Below are 21,488 nucleotides of genomic sequence, written 5' to 3'. Positions count from 1 at the left end.
AAATTAATTAATGCAAAATATTGCATAGCGTGAGAACAAAAATGCAATATTTTATGCATATATTTGTAATATACATAGCAATAGACATCAGGTCAATTTCAAAATATTATGTCATCAATACAGTTGTAAAATTATGAAAACTATGTATTAGGTAATTAATTAAAATTAATTTATAGCTTCAGCTGTTATTTTGGGTAGTCAGAAGTAAGTTTGACGCCAGTCTCACCAAGGGGTATGGGGTTGCCCGGGTAACTGGGTTGAGGGGGTCAGATAGGCAGTCGCTTCTTGTAAAGCACTGGTACTCAGCTGAATCCGGTTAGACTGGAAGCCGACCCCAACATAGTTGGGAAAAAGGCTCGGAGGACGATGATCAGCTGTTATTCTGTAAGATTAATTATTTATATTAATTTTAAATAGAGGAACGACTTATGGTGGCCGGAGATCAGCCACGCAGCGACACCCACTACGTCTGTTGCGGCCAAGGAGAAAGGTAATCGCTTCTCTTTCTTTCTTTCCCTATTCGACGCCTCACACATTCGACCGTCACATTTTCACTATCCATCTTATTCAGTTTTGCTTTTTCCCTTCATTTTTAGTACGATTACCACTAACCTAACATTTTTCGACAACCACGCAGACAGATATCTCAAAGATTTTCACAAAAAAAATGCTCTGGGAATCGAATCTAAAACCTGAAACTTATCGGTTGAGCTTGCGACTATGTATTTACTAGGCTACGAGTCAACAAGGTCAAACAACTTCGAATTAATTAGATCGAGCTGTAAAACAATTAGTTCATTCCGATGCAAGCCGCGGGCAGTTGATAAACTGTTGTATCAAGATTTACTATGTCCCGCAGTTTCACTCGCTTATTTATGAAACTAGTAAATATTACAATAATATATCATACAGCTGCATGGTTATATAATTTTGGCAGCTGTGATATCCACTGTTTATCTTAGATACTCAAGCATTGCTTAAATAAATTTGTTTTTAGTCTTAATTAAATTAAATAAAATTCTTTTTACATATTTACCACTCAAATGACAGCAAAATATCCAAAAAAGCGCACAAAGTTTTGATATATGTATTGAATACAAGGAAGAAAATCATTTTTTATGTATCGCATATGAGTAGATATTTAATTTGGAGAAAAGCTGTTATAATAAATAGGAGAAAAATAAAATGTCTGTATTTATTGGAAATATTGAACAGATTGCATTTTTTTCCTTAATTGAATACCATCTTTAAGTGCTATAAAATATAATGTGTGTAAAACTCGGGCAAAGCCGCGGGCACAAACCAGTAGCCTATAAATTAAAAGAAAATTATACTGAATGCATGAATACCGTTTATTTATATATTGGAAGATGATTAATGGGGAATGTGAGACCATTTTAGATGAGTTTTATTAGAAAAATATGCAAAAACTGTGTGCCTACGTAGGTATTTTATCTATGTAGTAAAATCTATGAAAGGTGTCGACTTTAATATAAAGTACCTAAATGCTATTCTGATTCATGGGTATAGGTGTAATGTAAGTGAAATTGTGCTAGTAAAGTATTTTGACAGGTGACCGATTCTGAGAGCTCTAGGTCCCTGCAAAAAATAATAGTGGTGCCCAAAAGTCTGACACAGAAGAAATCCATAAGTAAGGTAAGTTCCAGATTAATAGGTACTTTACAATTTGTCACATTCGCCTACTCCTCTGAAAAGAACAAGCATAATTATATTATAATACAAATGTTACAAATTAACACCATTTAAGTGCAAGAAATATTCACGTAACCACCTGTCACATTCCTATTGTGCACACACCAATAGTCATATTATACAGCTAAAGACTTCTTTTATTTGTTTTAATGCGGAAATATAAAAAAAAATTGTACCAATTTGAAAAATTCTTTCACATTTGGAAAGCTACTCTCTTCCCGAGAAACATAGGCTATAATTTATCCCCGTAGTCCCAGTAGTTCCCTTCGGAGACTCGTGAAACCGCTGGCAGGAGTAAGTTTGTCATAAAGTCTTAAGTAAAACAACGAGTATTGAGTGTTTTGTATGTCAAGTAATTGATTGATATCACCTTAATTATTTGTTATGCATAGATTGGGAAAGACCTTTTAAATCTATATTTGTGAAAGGAGGATTATCTAATTCGTAATTTATTTAAATTGCAGCTTTTGAGTGTGCAACTGACCTTTTGTAAGAGTATGGAGACCTGATTAAATAAAATATATGCTTTTTTGGTTGCTACGTCAACAGAGTATGATTGAACCTAACTGTTGTATTTAAATTCGAAAGTAAGACTTTTCGTTACTCGTTCACGTTAAAACGGCTAAGCCGATTGCGATAACATTTAGTGAAGAGTGAGATTGTCATAGGCTATATTGTGTCCGATTGCGGGATTCTGATTGCTCCGTCCGATCAGCCCTATACCTACGCTCGGGATGCGAAACCAAGCCAGTCTGAAAATGACAAAAAAATATTTGTGATTAAAATTCTCATGCCTTTATATGTATAGTAGAAACTGCCTCTTTCCTTACTATAAATACATACTTTAATTTACATAGTAAGTTACTATTAAATAATCTATGCTTTAGCAAACGATCTATCTTAAAGTGAAAATCCAACTTCAAAAAATCTACTTTTAATTATTCACATTTCATTTTCTGTCACCCGCGTGGGCCGATTTTTGTGAACCGAAGAAAGTTTGTATGTATGTCACAACCTGTGCCCAACCGGTCCGGTTTTAAGTCGGCTCGGTTACGGCCAAATTATAGGTTACCGACACACATCCGATTGTGCTAAACGATTCCGATCGCTTATCTTGAACTTTTATTTGGCCATAATTTTGATGGGACTTTAAATGGTATGTGATGGTTTTTTGACCACCCATTTGGTGATTTTTTTGACGGCGAAAAGTGGTATGCGGCTTGAATAGGGCTTGGATTAGACCACGTAGACACATCACACAGGTCGGAAAAACTTAGATTTTTCTTCATACTTAATAAAGAATGCACACCTGTCAGAATCAACCTGATATGTGATTCTGTGACTCTCAATTCGCCGCGCAAATTCAAATATACAAGGTTTCTTGCGATTTCACATATCTTAAAGAATAATTCTAAAATTCGATTCCTTCGCCGTGGTCGATTTTGATAAGTGTGCCTTTAAGATAAGACCCACTTCATTATTTCGTTGTTTTTCATCCCAAGTGAGCATTACGCTAAACAATTTGTTTATCTCGAGTAACAATGTCTTTGTCACCTTTGTCGCCGCTTACAGTATTTACAAAACAAATTGATTTTATTAAATAAGCAACATTCTTAGCATGTTTTTTATACGAACATATTTTTAACGTGCACACATGTTTTGATTATTTCCTCTGCAGGTAAAAAAACATGTTTATATAAATAAAATAAAAATGCACATATTTTTGTTGTAAGTAAATAAAAACTGAAAACTTCAATAATATACCTCTCTAAAATATTCTCCTAACAGAGAAGAGAACCAATAACACAATACCGATTTGACTGACTTTGTTGACATACCTTCAACATATACCTATATTATAAAGACAAAAGTAACTCTGTCTGTCTTTTACGCTTTCACGTGTAAACCCCTGAACTGATTTTAATAAAATTTGGTACAGAGATAGAGTTGACCTTGAGAAATGACATAGGATAGTTTTTATCCCGGACTTTTGAAGAGTTCTCTTGGAAACGCGATATAACCGAACTTGACGCGGGCGGAAGCTACTCTTTCTATGAAAACATAGTACATGGTATATAGTCTATGGTCTAACGTTATCATATACCGCTGTTCTGACCGTAAAGTCGACACGTCCGCAGTAAATTATACGCCAGTCGACATACCGACGTTATTATAGAGCTGTGCACATGTTTATATCGATAATCAGAGGTACACCTCTAATGTACAGTATTAAAGGCTGAATTATGTCGATAGTTAGAGCTGTGGACGTGGATTATGTTACAAATTATGTGTTCCGTTCTAAATTGAAACTATGTTGTTGAGAAGACATATTTAGGTATGTATATGGGGCGATTTTGATAGTGCAGTAAAACCTAGTAGACGTTAATGTGAGTACATAAGGGGAGTACAAAAGAGAAGTACAAACGGAAATACATAAGGGGAGAACATTAGGAAGTACATAAGGTGAGTACATAAGGGGAGTATACAAGGGGAGAACTTAAGGAAGTATATAAGGGATATACATATGGGGAGTACATACGGAAGTATATAAAGGGTGTACATAAGGGATGTAAATATGGGGAGTATATAAGGAAGTATATAAAGGGTGTACATAAGGGGAGTTCATGAAGAAAAACATAAGGGGAGAACATAAGGAAATATATGAAGAGTACATAAGGGGAGTACATAAACTTAAAACTACTTAACTACACTATACCTGCACCTCACACACGATACATCATTTCATAAGTATCTATTGCTGAATGTCACCCACACAAATTGCAATGACAAGGAGGAAGAAAAAACAGAATTTACGATCATCATAAACGTCAGTTTTCTTAAAACAACTTTTCTTTATTGTTTTATTTATTTAGAAAGAAAACTATTGGCCTACCAATTGTCATTTGATGAACAAAAACGAAAGTAAACAGTTATTGTTTTACAGGGTATTTAAAAAAAACTACCGCCTTGGCAATCATTTGACTAACAATAGCGAAACCTTTGGGTTAGCAACGTGGGGGAGTGTTAGACTCTTACTGACTAAAACCCATCATGTTCCTTCGTAGGCCTTTTATGTACCAGAGCTGCTTTAACTCTTTCGAACAATCCCGCAGCCCCGACAATAGCGATACCTGCCCACGAACATCCCAATTCACCCCCATTTAATCATAACTAATATTATAAATGTGAAAGCAACTCTGTCTGTCTGTCTGTCTTTTCTACACGCCTAAACTACAGAACCGATTTGTATGAAATTTGGTACAGACATAGTTTGGAACTTGAGGAAGGACATAGGATAGTTTTTATTGCAAAGGACTATAAAAATAAAAAAAATAATTTATTCCGGACATATAGCGCCATATAGCGATCGCCGAAAATCGATCTCAGTGGCATGCACTTGGAGAGGCCTATGTCCAGCAGTGGACTGCGATAGGCTGATGATTGATGATGATAGCGCCATCTATTGGTCAAACCAAAAATCTGCCGGAAGCCACTATTCCATGCGAACGACGTCGCGGGCAAAAGCTAGCAACAAAATAATTTCAATACGAATGCTGCGACACTCCCACTTGACCGGTAACGGTTTACTATCGGTAGCTCACCGACTTACAGCTGGTACTTACCGTTGTCGCAAAAAATAGCACTTCACTTGGCTTGACATATCAGGTATAAGTTTACACAATGGTAAGAAAGGTATTTTTATTGTAAGGGCTTTTTATATAGGGATATTGCTGATGGCTGTTTTACATAAGTAAATTGCGGTAAGTTTGCCTGTAAGTCGTCTGTATTTCGGAAAGCACAATAAACTGTAGGTCCCGGCTGTCATTTGAACATCTTTGGCAGTCGGATAGTCAGAAGTCAGTAAGTCTGACTTCAGTTTTGTCTTATTATTCATTGATATAGAAAAAAAACTAATGTAAATAATTATACGTATGATAAAATTCTGTACCTACATAACATTGAATTAGAATTTTACTGAAACCTGAAGTTTAGTAGAGGAATGAAAGTTATTAATAGATCCCTAGTTGATTTTAATAGAATGAATTTACATACAAGATCATTATCGTGAAGCCTTCAAAGTAAAAACTAGCGGACATTAGTTAAGAAGAAATTAATATTATGAACAGGTTCATTTAGCAGGTACACGAGTGCGTCTCAAGTATGATTGTGGCCATGAAAACAGCGGGAGTCGTATTAAAGTATGTAAGTTGGTACAGTTCTCATAAAATTCGATCGAGGTCCGCAAGTAAATTCTAGTATTTTATCTAAGTTTGTATTTATTTTATTTCTGAGCAGCGACTCACTTATTGTACCATTATAACAAAAAGTTTGACGAGAACTATATTCTGATACTTTTTTTAAATGTTTTCCTTTAACACATTCTGAGCTGGGCATTCGGTGCAAACTTATGACACACAGCACAAGCCGTTTTTTTCTTCAGTTATTTTATACAAATACTTTTTAAATTTGACTTTACTAATGTTGCAGTGTTTTTAATTTTTGTGTCGTCAAAAATTTACCTAGGTACTTTATTTTTTACATTGTAAATATACGTACTTGTGTTGTGCTGCATAAAAGTTTCATCTATCTTTCATAATAGATAGACCGTCAGTTGCACAAAGCTCCATTAAAGTTCTTCATTAAATCTATTGCTCACACTTTTATCTTGTTGACGTAGGAGTCAGCAATAGATTTAAAGAAGCTTTATCTTTAATGGAGCTTTGTGCAACTGACGGAGAACCTACGAGAATTTCCTCTAACTTTATGGCCCCACATTAAGACAAATGAATCTCTCTAACTACTTATTCATTATCTGTATCTAACAGACTCCACGAGACAGGTGGACGTTGCCATCAATTCTTACAACTCAATTACACATGATGTATCAATCTTACATTTCACTTGTGTTAAGAAAGTTAAATATAGGGTGTGATCGCTTGAGGCGGGCTAATCTGTTATAGTTTTTATTGGCATACCTTTTTAATTTTTGTTTTATATAGCTAGTGTGTTTATTATGGCATTAGACGCCAGTGAGCATTAGATTGTGTTCTAGCTCTATAGTAAGATTTTTAACCGACTTCCCAAAAAGGAGGAGGTTATCAATTCGGCCGGTATGTTTTTTTTTTTTCTATGTATGTACATCGATTACTCCGAGGTTTATGGACCGATTTACGTGATTCTTTTTTTGTTCGACTCGGAATAGCTGCCAGTTGGTCCCATAGTCATCAGGTCAGGATCTGATGATGGAAACCCTGAGAAATCGAGGGCAACCTTCGAAAGTTGTAGGCATACATAGGGTAAAAACTTGATACTCAGGTGTACGTCTAAAAGCACTATTCAACAGTGAAGATTTGGAGCTGATCTGATGATGGAAACCAGAGAGGGTCGAGGGAACTCGACAACTGAATATGTAAACTACCTCGTGTTTGGGCTTAAATTATTTGTATTGACAAGACCTTTGCAACAGTGAAGGTTTGAAGCTGACCTGATGATGGAGACCAGAGAAAGTCGAGGGAACTCGACAACTCAATATGTAAAATACCTCGTATTTGGACTTATATTCTTTGTATTGATGAGAACTTCCCACTTGTATGGATAGTGACAACTATGCGTATCACTGAAAAGCTTTAAATAAAAAACTTTTTTACAAAAAAATTAAACCGACTTCCCAAAACACTAAAAAGCAAAAAAAAAAACTATTTTTAGGTGCATCGGCCTAGAAGTCGGTGGCAAAATTAACTTAGTAACATCCATTAGACACCGAATTCTAGGCCGATGCACCTAAAAATAGTTTTTTTTTTTGCTTTTTAGTGTTTTGGGAAGTCGGTTTAATTTTTTTGTAAAAAAGTTTTTTTACAGTATCAAAAAGTATAGTTTGAGTAGCCTTACATTTTACAAAGTGTACCGTAGTTGTCACAGCCTAATTCCACTGTTGGACAAAGGCCTCCCCCAAGTTGGGTAAAATAAAAGGTACCGGTACAGCTATAATTGTAGTTATATTTTTCGTAGTAAATAACTGTATTGACTATCACTAGGGATTGAGGTAGCGTAGGTATGTGTAAAAGAGTACCTATATGAAGAGATTGATATATTGAAGATTGTTTGTGCGAAGCGGTGAAAAATTAAATAAAACACACATTACAATATAAACAGATGATATAATTATTTTGACACAGTCAACTTATAAATATTACATTATACATTAAGGTACCAATGTCTTTACAACATAATAATCACTACGTGACAACTTTTAGTTTTCAAGAAATTAGTTTGAGTAGGCAAAGGTATCAAACTAAAGTGCCTGTGTTCCCTTCAACCCATTGGAAATGTGTTTTTAATTTAAAAAGAGTAATTTTTGGCGAAAATTGTGCATTTACATAAAATAATTACTAAACAGTCAACCAGTAGAATTTGCAATAAAATATCAAAAATTAAATTTTTTGTCATAAAATTCGAAAAAAAATCTCAAAAATATTTTTTTAATAGAACCTCTTTTGAACAATTCCCGCCAAAAAGTCTCAATCACAGTAATAAACCCCTAAAATCTAGTACCCAGCAGCACTGTGACTAGAATTAAAAATAAAAATTAAGAAAAAATAAACGACAGCCTAAAAATATGGAATGATAATCTAAAACTACACTCGCGGACATAAAAACTTGCCCACATATACAGATAACGGATAGCACAATATTTTTTATTTTATTTTTATTTATAAATAACCGTTAAAAACTACTAAGAAACTGTTAATAATATATATTTAAATATAAAGACGTGTATTGTGATGAGCTGTAGGCACTTCACATCGTGTTAAATGCATCGTTATTATGTGTGGGAAATGGCGGATATATTTTACATTGTCAAGTTAATTTATTTTTAAATACGTACGAGAAACTTTAGCGTGGACTGAGTAAGAATTTGTTAGTACATTATAATTAATTTGTTAGTATATTTTTGTTATAATTATAATACTGTACATAGTCACTAAATAGCACTGGGCATATTTACTAGAACTTAAACTATTACTGTATGGTACTGAATATTTTACAATCATATAACAATGGAGCGATAATAAATTACGAAATTGTTAATTAACAACATTGTACTTCCATTTTAATTGTTATTCACGAATCAAGATCATTTATACACAAAAACATCTATAAAAATGTACTTTCTTCAGTCAAAAGTCTTCCCAAACAAAATAACGATGCATTTTGAAGGAATATTTTGTGTAAAACCTGAAAAAGTTCTTACCATTACGTTATTACCGGGACTATTAACACTAAATGTTCACTATTCATGTCAAACTTCAACTGGTTTCCTAGTCTAGTCATTTTTTAACTTTTTTTTCTCAAAAACGTGTCTTATTGTCGATGTGCTACAATTTGTATTATCTAGTGAAATAAATATTTTCGAGTATTTTTCGAGTAATCAGTAGTTAAAGTTTGTGACTTTATTTGTATTATGTTGCATGTTTTCTGGATTTTTTTCATAATTATTTTGATGAAGCGACGCTATTTTAGCACCATAAAAACTATAGCGGCAAAGTATAGAGATGGCAGTTTGTAGTAATAGCATTCATAAGCACCAGAATTACCATTAACCACTGATTTACTCGAAAAACACTCCACTATTAAAGATTTAGGCTATTTTTATTTGGTAACTTAATACTTTTAACATGAAAACGAAAATAAAAACTAATATCATAATATCAATCGAGTCAAATACATTAAAATATTAGGCCATAAGTGAAAAAATACTGATGGTCAACATATAAAATCGCATTAATTCAACATTATTTTAGTGACCCATATTTTCTGGCCGGTAGTGCACGATGAAGTGTGTATATATAATTGGCCGAGAGTGTATGATTAAGCGAATACAAAAAGTCCGTAGCCTATACCGAGACCAAAGAAGGATATGTTATGTTTGGCCTTTTTAACCAACATTCATGGCACTCACTCTTACAAGAAAAGATGCAGAGAAGTATCATTTAAAAATGGTACAATTTACAAGTCGAGAAATTTTCTAAACTTCACTTCTGTCATAGACGTTCAAAATATTCGATTAATGTCAAAAATGTTAACGAATTCATTCACTCACTCATTCATTCTTTTGCTCACCGCTCAAGATTTTATATTTATGTGCCTTTTCTTGCGTGCGAATTATAATTAATATCATGTTTATACAAAAATGTTTTTCGTCTATGACAGAAGTACAGTTTGGTTAGTAAAATGGAAGAACATATCTACATTCGCTGCGATATCACATACAATGTATATATAGTATTTAATATACCTCTTCACATACATTTGAAAGTCAAGTACACAGTTTTGTCACTAAAGGGCAACTTTTCGTGTCTTAAAGAACTGTTTAACGAAACTATATTTGTATAATTATTAAAAGTCTAAAGTTATTCCGAACGTATATTGGTTATATTTTATATTATTTCATTTAATAATCCCACCAGTAAAATTTCGTTAAACAGCCTTACTACACAAGATTACAATACGGGACAATTAATAAAAGCAATTACTGTTTTCCCTACATGTGCACTTAAATGTAATCCAATATTCTTTTGGCCCAGTTCAAGCCACATGCAGATAAAACAATATTAATATAAAAGGTGTCCCAATGTATCTGTCCCGAAGTGTAAACTTCTCACACACAGTTAGAAATTGACAAGAATACAGTATTCGCGATTTCACCCGCATCCCGTGGGAACTACTGATTAGCGCGTTCAAACAAACAGACTTCAGCTTCATAACATTAGTATAGATAAGGCGCTAACACATACCAATAATACGACCTTACTTATAATATCTAAGTCGCTACGTAAAAGGTTAAATATTTTTTTTTTGCATTAGTCAGACATCTTTTTTTTTCACACCAAATAACTGTGCTAGTCTGAATTTAGGCATTTGACTATTTGATTTCTCATTGACATTGCAGTGAAGCTAGATATTACTGACTTCACAATAGTCAAAAAAATAACAAAATACTACTGCATATTTCATCATCATCATCAGCCTTTTAATCGTCCCACTGCTTGGCTGCAGCCTCCTCTCACACGGAGAAGGATTGAGCGTTAATCACCACGCTTGCTCAATGCGGGTTGGTGATTTCAGACTTTATAGTCCAGGTTTTCCTTCGCCGTTCATCAGCTATACCTCGATCAATCAAATAGCTAACTTCAGAATAGCAAAGTTGCGTGGTGCCTGTAACATTTACATTCCTTGTGCCCTCAATACTTCTCGAATAACAATTTTGAGTATTATAAATACAATTTATTATTGCAGGTACGATTGCAAAGCTGCACTTTACACATACAGGAGTTCCGAATATTTTTTGCAGTTGACAGCTGTCAGTTTTCAAGGTCAAATACCGTCGTTTGTACTGACTGACAGCTACTGTCAATTGCACAGTTGAAAATGACATTTCAGTTTGACAGTTCGTGGGCACAGGAAGTCTCACACAGCCTTTATATAAAAACTTAGCCAAATATCATATAACATGACCATAGACATATATTTCTAATAGCTGCACAACGACAGAATTTCTTTAGCTTGGCATAGTTCAGTCTTACTGAAAAGACGACTCGGCAATTTAAATTTTAACCTTATTATGATGTCGTTAAGGTTGATATTTCAATATTGGAATGCTTAAAACTTTTTAACCGAGTCGCCCTTTCAATAAAAGTCAAATGCGAAACCTAGCATAGAACATTCATTTCGAAAAATAAATAAAAATCACAGAGTCATACATAACCATTCTTTAAGAAAATAATAAATTGCTTAGTACAGAAATACATGAAGGAATTGAACCTAGCTTTGCATTCACAGTTAAATTATAAAAGCTGCTAAAAGTATAATAACATTGAACAACTCGTAATAACTATACTTTACATAGGGTATTAACATCCATTTTTATCAAAAAAAAGTAATATTTTTACTTTGTAACAGGCAACACTGGAATAAAATGGTAGAAACTTGTGTCAACTTCTAACTTTTCTACCATCATTTTTAAATATGAAGACAAAATTTTTGACCTATTTATTTCTTACTTTAAAAAATGGATGTTATTATCCTATTTATTATGGTCGAGATGTCTCAACCAAAGTCCTAACATTAGTTTCAATACATGCATTACACACTTGTACATCTCACTATCATTCAAATTATTATTCTCGTCCCAATACAACTTTCTACTTTTACAAGAAACAATTTTAACGAACAACTTGCTAAGCGCGCTCCGCAATATATATTTACCCTCGCCCTCCCTACATATTCGACAGTCACAATTCCTACTTATTTCTACGTAATTGGAAGTATTTGATATATTGGCAACACCGCCGGAGTCAGCGGGGGATATGATTATAGTGGGCAATGTGTCAAATGTCACAGAGTCAGTGTTGCCCGAATATGATGCAGTTCTGCTCAATGTAACAAAATTCGAGTTAAGATATTTGGAAGTTTTAGCGAGTTCCGACGATCCTCGATTCCTTTCGAGGTTTTCGCAGCTCTTGAACCCTTGCTTTACTAGAACTTTCTTTCTCAAGTCAGTCGTGACGGTTTGGAGACCAGACCTCCTTTGTTTTTCTTTAGCTTCCTCCTGGCTCCACTCGATAGACATGCTCCTGTATACCGGCTCCTGAACCTCAAAGACTTGGTCCTCATCATCAGATATGTTCGTGTCACCAGCTGCTGTGCTTGGGAAGAAACTCCTCAGTCTGCTAATTTCTGGTGACACTGGACAGCTGGTGCTATTCCTCCTATTTGGGATCATCAGCCTAAGTTTTGGCTTGATCTTTTGCTCATTGACTTGTTCCACGGGACCCCTATCTTTAATACTGTCAAAGCTCCCGGCGAATGTGAAACATCTTTGCAGTTTTCGTATCTGAGGGGACACGCTACCGCTCGGGGCATCCAGACCCTTGTAACTCTCGTTAAGTACCGCCAACGCTAAGTCCCGTTCTGAGAACGTCTCCACGCCAAAAGATGCACTCCTGCTTCTCGCCCTGTACGGAGAAGTGGGGATATCTTCGAAACTCCTGTATCTGTCAGTCAAACTGTCCCGTCCATCCGAGTCTACCGTCCACAGGGAACTAACGCTGGTCTCAGAGCCTATGGCCTGCAAATGATTGAAGATGTCGATGCCCCTGTCTAGAGAAATGGAGCGTTGTAAAGGAATGTCGTGCACAAACCTTGGGTCGTAAGGTCCAGTTTCGAACTCGTCGTTTTCTTCGAACTTGTTGCCGAGCCAGGAATCAAACTCTTGCGTTCCAAGGTTGAGGTCTAGTAGTTCTTGTCGGAGGTCCAGTTTCGATGATGGTGGATGCTCGGAGTAGCGGCGGCGGCTGGGTGGTGGGCGTGAGGTGGGCGGGGCGTGGGGGTGGGAGTGCCTACGCGGGTGCGGAGGTGGGCGGGGCGTGGGCGGCGGGGGCGGGGCGCGGGTGGCGACGCTGGAAGGCGCCCACGGTGAGATCAGACTCAACAAAGAGCTTGCGAAAACTGTGGAAACACCAGACATACATGTATTAGTACATACCCTTTGAATATTGGAACATACACTACCCATAACCTACAAAAATTTATTGAAGTTCGATTGGTAATTTTTAGTGCGACAGACCAAAATTGTAGTATCGTATTTGTCAATGTGTAAATGTTTGTTAATTAGGAAACTACTGTATATAGAAATTCTGAAGTACACAAATCATCATCTCGCTTTTAACCTGCAATCTGAAAAACTCACATATCGTAACGCGACTAAAATACATAGTAATCATTTTCTTAAACATAATATTTAATACTATACTATCTACTGCGTTATGTGGTTGTGAAAGCTGTGTGTTTGTGTGTAAAAACATTTGCTGGTCAAACAATACTAGTTCAGTCTTTATTCTCATGATTATGGCTTTCGATTGAAGGACGCTCTGAAATGAAAGCGCTGGTGATTGGCTGTATGCAAATAAAAAATAAATAATAAACTACCAAAACAGAAACTTATTTTCTAAATGGGCAACACTAATGTTAAAGAAAAGAATACATGTTATTTTCACATACCGAAGCGTTCTAGAAGTCCAGAACAATATAATATAGCGTTCCAATTGTTGAAAAAGAAATGAAATACATAATAACCATATTTGGGAACAATAAGGACCTATTTTACATAAAAATTTGAGGTGTAGGTTGATTTTGCCGGTACGGAAGTCATTTCGGGACGGGTGTTCGACAGTTTGTCTTTTAATAATTAATTAACATCAAATCCAAAACGAGAAAAACACGTCCGAAGTCACGTCTTATTCAATACACATCGTCAATCATCAGCACAGATTCAGAACGCCCCCCAATTTCGAATCCGGCACGTACCGCCAACAAACACATCTTCAATACCAAGGGCCGAAAGAGATTCGCGGCGGTCCCTCTGCTCTCTTCTCCGGTCGAGACGCCAGCGCCAGCCTGAACCTACCCGCCCCAACAAACAAACGTCAACACAAAACTAAATAGGGGAGAAAAAATAAAAAAGGGGGGAAAGGTTAAAAAAAAGGTAAAAAGTCGGTCAGTTTTTTTTTGGCGACTGGCAACACTGTCTGTGTTAGTCCAGTCATTTATTTTAGTAAAAAAAATTGTGAGAAAAATTCTACCTTAAATAGTATGTGAATTGACAACTGGCAACACAGTATCTCTGCGTGAGCTCAGTCGTTTGTTTTAATGAAAAAATCTACCTAAGATAGTAAATAAATTGACTACTCATTAATGTTAAAAATCTATAATTTTTATGTAAAAAATATATTTTGTTAAATATTTTCTAGAGTTATTAAGTATTAAAAAAGTATTAGCATTGATCTACAGCACATTAAAAAAAGTACTGAAAAAATATTAAAAATATTTAAATTTTTGTTAAAAACGAAAAAAAAATGTGCGAAAATGATCTTGCTGACCGTATTAGCAAGTTACGTATGAGAATTACAGAAACAAATAAAAATGAAAAGGTGCTGGACATAAAAGAGTGTGGTTTAAACAAAAAAAAGGATAGGATCGGGGGAAAGTGGTCAAGCGTGAAGCGGTCATGACAGTGTAGTGTCGAATGTCGAACATGCAACACCGTGCATAGTACCGTGCGCCATCTCTTTCGGCCCTGGTTGCATTTTTCATTATTTTTAAAAACTACACAAAACACCTAAAAACAAAGAAATTTTGAATAAATTCACGGAATAGTACTTAAGGCTAGTTTCATGCTTTCCATAGGTAAACATATTTATGGGGAAAAATGTACCAGAACCAAATATAAGCTGGAGTGGGGTTATTTTGACGGTTAAGTACTAATTTTAGGGTTAATATGAAGATTATATAAAACTAGATTTTTTTAGTGTAAATAGCAATAATACTGTACAAATATGAGTTAGTAATAATGATAAATGTGATATTATTTATTTGAACCAATACACCACAATGAGAAATGCAATCTTTACTTGTGATAATTCAATTGAAATGTATCGCAAAGTGTAAATTTTAATACCATATTTTTAAGGGTGCTTTGTAAACTGCCACCTTATTCAATCCAATAAATTAATGTACATACGTGTCGTCATAAATATAAATAGCTACGTCAAGGATAGATCAGTTGAATGCATTGGTATTTATAAGGATGCTGCTGGTGCAATATATATTTTGAAACGTGCGTTTTTACAATTGCATGCACTAATCAATTCCGTTGTTCGTTTTTTTTTAAATTAAATTTCACCATCCCCACTTGAAGCATGCTTACAATATTATATTGATCAAAATTGTATCATAAATATAATACGGCATGCATTGTCTGCCTACCAATTTCTACCATAAACGGTAGTTTTTGTTAGTCACCAAAACTGACCCAATCATATCCTTTTTATCTATTTACACACCAATAACAAGCGGAATCATTTATCCCCAATTTGATAAATCTGCTTAATCATTCCAATTTTTGATTTTCAGATCAATAATTTTTGATACAGTTATGACCGACCACTTGTACATACTAAAGTTCCTAGGGGATTTGACTCAGGATCTTTTCTCTTTGCCGCGAGGTGGCATTTTTTTACTAGGTAAATAATTTTTATTTTTAAATTTCGTACACCGTCAATAAAAATCCTGAGTGTCCTCCCATTTGAGGGTCTAGGAACTCCACTCACACAAATATATACATCGAGTCAGGATCCTTATCATTCGTCAGAGCAGTTCTTCGCTTAATTTGAGGGTCTTAAAACGCTACCAACACAACAATATGTACAAACACTCCTCCTCTCTCTAAGGGTCCGTCTATGGAGCAATACTCACAACTTCCTGATGCCACTGTTGCGCTTCCACGGGGCGTCGTCCGGTTCGGCGGGCAGCGGGCCCTGCACCGGCGCCTCCTCCTCCTCACCAGCACCCGTGCTTACTGACGGAGATGTGTCGGAGCCACTGGAAAGGAGGAGAAAGAAGATGAGGTTCAATTCGAGGCATATATTCATCGGGCTGCGGGATTGTTCGAAATAGTTATCGCGGCCCTGGGACATAAAAGGCCTACGAAGGAACACGATGGGTTTTAGTCAGTAAGAGTCTGACACTCCCCCACTCAGTGAGTCTGACACCCACAGCGGGAGGGGTTTGGGTCGGTCGGGTTTGAACGTCAATAATAAGACAGCCCTAAAAAGCCCTCACTTCACTCTTCACAGCCCCTAGGTGTTTTTGCTGGGAAGATGTGGCGCTACTATCTCCCCAACAGTTGAAGGTGGGCTTGGAGGCTGGTCACACATGCACTCACCTGTCGTGGTGCTGGTCAGCCTGCAGCGCGTGCAGCTGCTCCTCGGCGCGGCTGAGCTTGAGCTTGAGCTCGTTGCGCTCGTGCAGGATGGCTCGCAGCTCCCTCACGCTGAACGTGGGCTTGGAGGACTGGTCGTCGTCGTCAGCGCCTTCAGGAGTCGCCACGCCGCATGTGGGGCACTTCTGTAAACAAAATGGTGGTCAATCAAAAACAATATTTGGGCTGTTTTTGTTCGGGCTTCGGCCACGTGAATTTTTTTGCCATAATTTCAATCAAAAGTTAAATTGGCGCTGTATTTGCGAGCTTCTCCGATCTTGCGTAGATCTGTGCGCAAACTTAAACTGTATCATGCCAGCTTGCGCGATCCATATTGCCCGTCCAAACCGTTCGAATCCGTTTGACTCGCGACAATATGGCTTGCGAATAGTGTCTTCGTGCATGAGATCTTTTAGGCGCTTGAAACATCTGTTTGTTTGTAAACCTTGACAAAACTGCTCTTAGTGGAATAAATCTACACTGAAAGCATGACAACAAACCTTGTTCTGTGCACTATCTTGCTGAAGCGCGGCGATGTCCCTCTGCTGTGACTGTACTATGGCCGTCAGCTCCGAACGCTCCTCACATACTAAGCGCATCTGAAATGGGGAAATATGAAATTAAGTACATAAGTAAACCGTAGAATATTTCCAGAAATATTATTTTAAATTAGTTTTTGAAAATTTAAGAAAGAAAGAATATAAATATGAAATATTTTTTTTATATGAGATAAAAATGACTTGAGCTAAATTCTACCAAAGTTAAACCTGTGTGCTAAGCTTCTGTCCTATTCTTTTGATCATTATTTAGAAATATTTTTCATAGATAATTATGTACGAGAAGAGAAACTAGAATATGGAAAACATGCATAAACCAAAAAAAGCAACATAATAATGGTGCTAGCAAATATATGCAAAATATAAAAAAAATATCATGCTCATTAGTTACACATGAGTGGACACGTTATTAACAATATTTAATCAAGCATTGTCTACTTTCACTAAGGCTTAAGTTCATCGACAACATAAATGACCGTTTTTCTTAAAACAAACATTTTTAATTTGAATATTGAACAATAACATACATAGTAAGTAAATAAATAGTTATAAGAAACCTAAGGTTTATGTTGATGATGCACTTGACCTCTTAGCCTGACGTTGGGCTTTTACGTCAATTATACGCTTAATGCACTTTAGTTCTTAGATATACTGACGTCAAGGGTGCGTTCCACTGTCTCAGGCGAGAACTTCATGTCGGCTTTGACAAATACCTATCATAAACTGAATCGTTTACGCTGCACATGACCGGCACTCTTTCGTCATTAACAATTGGTTGCATCTTGTGTGAACATAATCTAAATAGTGTTTGGGTATATATGTGTGAGTGTAGAATACCTATTTTTTTAACACCGACGCAAATGGATGTCTGTTATAAGTTTGACCGCCATGTTTGTCTGTGTGTGAGTGTCTGTGTTTCATTCTGTAGCATCCTGGCTCTTAAACGAATGAACCGATTTAGATATTTTTAGTTCAAAGCTGGCTGTCACAATCCTGCTGTTCCCGTTTGCGATATTTTAGTGGTACATACCTCATGTTTAGTGTCGTACATAAAGCTTTCATACAAGGTACATCCCGTCAATATCCGTTCAGTATTATAGAGATGTAGCTGGAACATACAGATAAACAAACTAAAAACCGGGAAACTACTTTAAATATTCCAGCCACCGCTTACAATTTTATTTATAAAATGGTTTAGTATATTGTTTTTCTTACGTTATGTTTTGATTGACTTGTATGTATATAATATTCATACTTTTTATTAATAACTAGCTTCCACCAGCGGTTTCACCCGTGTCCCTTGAAAACTACTCGCACTTTCGAATAAAAGTAAACTTTTGCCGTCCTCAATAAATACGCTACAATAGAAGAATTTTGCAAATCGGACCAATTGATCCCTTGATAGGCGCGATCACACTCGCGTTAATTATGGACTAAAAAAATACCAACAAAATCTGCAATATTATCCATAACACACCTTCTATTTATATCTAGAGCCGTGTGCAGCGGAACCGAACGCCGTACCCTCTATTTCAAGTGTCAAAGTGTAGCAACAATCGATACAGTTCTACCGAATGTGTGTCAAATATACTACCGAGTAATAAGTGGATTGCAATAACCGATCCATCGACTGTTTTGCGATAGGATATTGAATTTTGATATTAGTTTTATATGAATTACCAGCCGTTTTACCTGCATCCCGTAGGAACTACGGACCGTACCGGGTTAAAATATAGCTTATGTTATTCGGGTTAATTGTAGCTTTTTAAAAGTGGAAGAATTTTTCATATCGGTTCTGTAGTTTCGGAACCTTTTGGGTACAAACAAATAAAAAAAAGTTTAATTTTTGTTTTGTTGACTGATATGATATCAGGATAGATTTCAATAACTTAAGCAACGGTTGGTTCGGTTATTATAATCCACAACATAAATGGATTAGTCTACTTGTGTTTATATCTTTACGGTTATATACACTTGTAGGTGAATCCTTGGTTACGCTTTCAGTTAAACCGCTAAGCCGATTAAGATGAAATCTGACTGGAGTGAAGCAGAGAGTTTTTTTAGTACAGTCAACTTTCCTATTAAATCCTGGCTGGCTTAACTTACTAACTTACAAGTTTGTCTTTTCGAAAAACCAGTATCTTGTATAACAGAAATATCGTTATCATCATTCTACCCAGTTTTAGTTATTTGGGGTTGACACATCAGGTCTTCTTCTATACATCACTATCTGACTTCATCTCACAAGATAGATGCTTTCTTTACTGTCATGTTGTCTTTCACCCTCATCCATTGTTTCTTTTGTCACCCCCTTCCTCTACATCCACATTTCTGGTCAAAACTTAACCGCTATATGAACTACTATATTTACTAAAGACCTCATCTATCTTCCTTTTCAAAAATTATATTGTCTGCTCTGCATAACAAATCATATCACTGCTTGCATTCATCAGTGTAGACCACGATGCATTTTAGTGTTCCGCAAATGCGCAGCATCAATTTATGCTAGATCACGGACTTGCACCGGCACTTCAGCTGTGGCAAATGCTTGCTGAGATAAGCGTCATGTGGAATAATGTTAGGGGAAACCAGTGATGCATTTACAGTGAAATTAGAGATACAAGATTGAATATATTTATACTAGTACTACGTAGAGAAGAGAGACATCACCCTCCGAGCCTTTTCCCAAACTATGTTGGGGTTGGCTTTCAGTCTAACCGACACGACACGAGAGAAGAGAGACATAGAACAATCTATACCATTACTAGCTTCAGCCAGCAGTTTCTAGTGTGTCCATTAGAACTACTGGTTCAGTCATATAAATAGTAATTTATAGCCTTCCTCTATAAATGGGCTATTTAACGCAAAAATATCTTTCAAATCAGTCCGAGAGCTTTTGAGATTAGCCCATCCAAGCAAATAAATTATTTTGCTTTAATATATTAGTACAGATGATATCGATAACGACATTGCTGCTTTACATTTTGGAATTACAAAAAAAAATGTGATGTAAATGATCACTTAAAAAAAACCCTCATTTGCTACTCTTATTTTGAGACTTAAAATACAATTTGAAATCCTATTTGACACGATGCAAAGCGGCTTAGTAACGACAAAGGTTTCAAAGTGCTCTCGACATTTATTTGTGCATGGTTAAGCCCGGAGGAAAAACGTACAAAATGAGGGGTGTACAAAAAGCGAAACAAACAAACTCTTGCAGTAATCTAATTGGACAAAGGGACATGCAGCACACACTGTGAATTAGAACCTCTTAACGTGAGTAAAAACATGCATTTGTTGTAATTAAAATAAAAAATTGCGTGCAATAGGATGAAATTATTCGTACAGAAAAACCACAAAATTAAAAAAAAATAAGATACAAAATGACAATTCTAATCTGACATTACAAACGTCACACGTCAAAATTACTCAAGACTTCAAAATTACTAGCGGGCTTTCTGCACAAACAATTTCAGTGCTTCAAAACCAATAAAAACAATCTTACCTGATTTTGTATCTGCTTATGTTTCCGCCGGAGGTCCCTGCTGACCTGTGCCAACTTCTCCACTTGATTCGACAACTGTAAATCATCCAAAATTGCCATTTTTACACCACAAAACTCAAAAACAGCAAACAGAATAAAAAAATTCACACAGTGTTCAAAAACACGTGACGATCTAGTCAAAACGGTTACATCTACGTGTGTAGAGTTTTTTTTATCTTGAGATACAAATGTTTAGATAAAAATTGGTGGGTCGTGAAAATAATTGATTTCTGTGCTTTGATAAGATACTGTCAACATAACAAGATTCGGGGGGTTCAGATAGTAGACAGGTCCACTTTTAGATTGCGGATGATACAATTGATAACGGTTGTTATTGTAAATTGCAATGTTTTTGGTGGGAATAAATAAAACATGATTCAATATTACTATTGTTTGTTCTTCTTTCTATTTTACTTTACATATTTTTTTATTTTAATAAAAGACGGCCACCACAAAAAAGTGCAAAAGTGAAAGAGAAACAATGATTCCGAGTTAGAAGTACTCTCGAAAAATCTCAATGATCCTTAAGCATTGTAACATTCACAATAACTCAAGATACTAGAAAACTTTTCTCATAAAAAATCCATTCAGACGACATATTTTCTTAAAAAAATAGAATATCCCGAGAGAATAAAAAACCGTACGTAATATTTTAAACTTGATTCCGCACACGATTTTACATGGGTCCCGTGTTTCTATCCCTGTGAAAAGTAGTCTTATTAGTCTCCTATGCTCCACCTATCTGTGCTCAATTTCAATCGGTACTGTCGTTTGAACGGGATTGCAAACAGACAGATATTGCATAAAGGATTAAAAGCTTACTGTATAAATATACCAAGAAAGAGATTCCTATATG

At 35.8% G+C, this 21,488-nt stretch overlaps 1 protein-coding gene across 2 annotated transcripts in view; it reads right to left on the bottom strand.

The window, feature by feature from the left end:
* Nucleotides 1-7,851: 7,851 nt before the first annotated feature.
* Nucleotides 7,852-21,488, bottom strand: part of LOC110373623 (RILP-like protein homolog) — a 50,917-nt gene continuing 37,280 nt past the window's right edge. Inside the window, exons 4-9 of one of the 2 annotated variants that reach the window (XM_021330942.3) lie at nt 20,594-20,668; nt 17,032-17,130; nt 16,496-16,677; nt 16,027-16,152; nt 14,080-14,175; nt 7,852-13,221 (exon numbers count right to left, since the gene is read on the bottom strand). In XM_021330942.3, the coding sequence (XP_021186617.1) occupies nt 14,097-14,175; nt 16,027-16,152; nt 16,496-16,677; nt 17,032-17,130; nt 20,594-20,668 (561 nt within the window). In that variant the 3' untranslated portion in view covers nt 7,852-13,221; nt 14,080-14,096. The remainder of the gene's footprint in view (nt 13,222-14,079; nt 14,176-16,026; nt 16,153-16,495; nt 16,678-17,031; nt 17,131-20,593; nt 20,669-21,488) is intronic. The other variant, XM_021330941.3, reaches the window with a different exon arrangement.

This window comes from Helicoverpa armigera, chromosome 22 (assembly GCF_030705265.1).
Source record: "Helicoverpa armigera isolate CAAS_96S chromosome 22, ASM3070526v1, whole genome shotgun sequence".
NCBI classification, from domain to species: domain Eukaryota; kingdom Metazoa; phylum Arthropoda; class Insecta; order Lepidoptera; family Noctuidae; genus Helicoverpa; species Helicoverpa armigera.
This window is presented reverse-complemented; position numbering and strand designations above follow the sequence as displayed.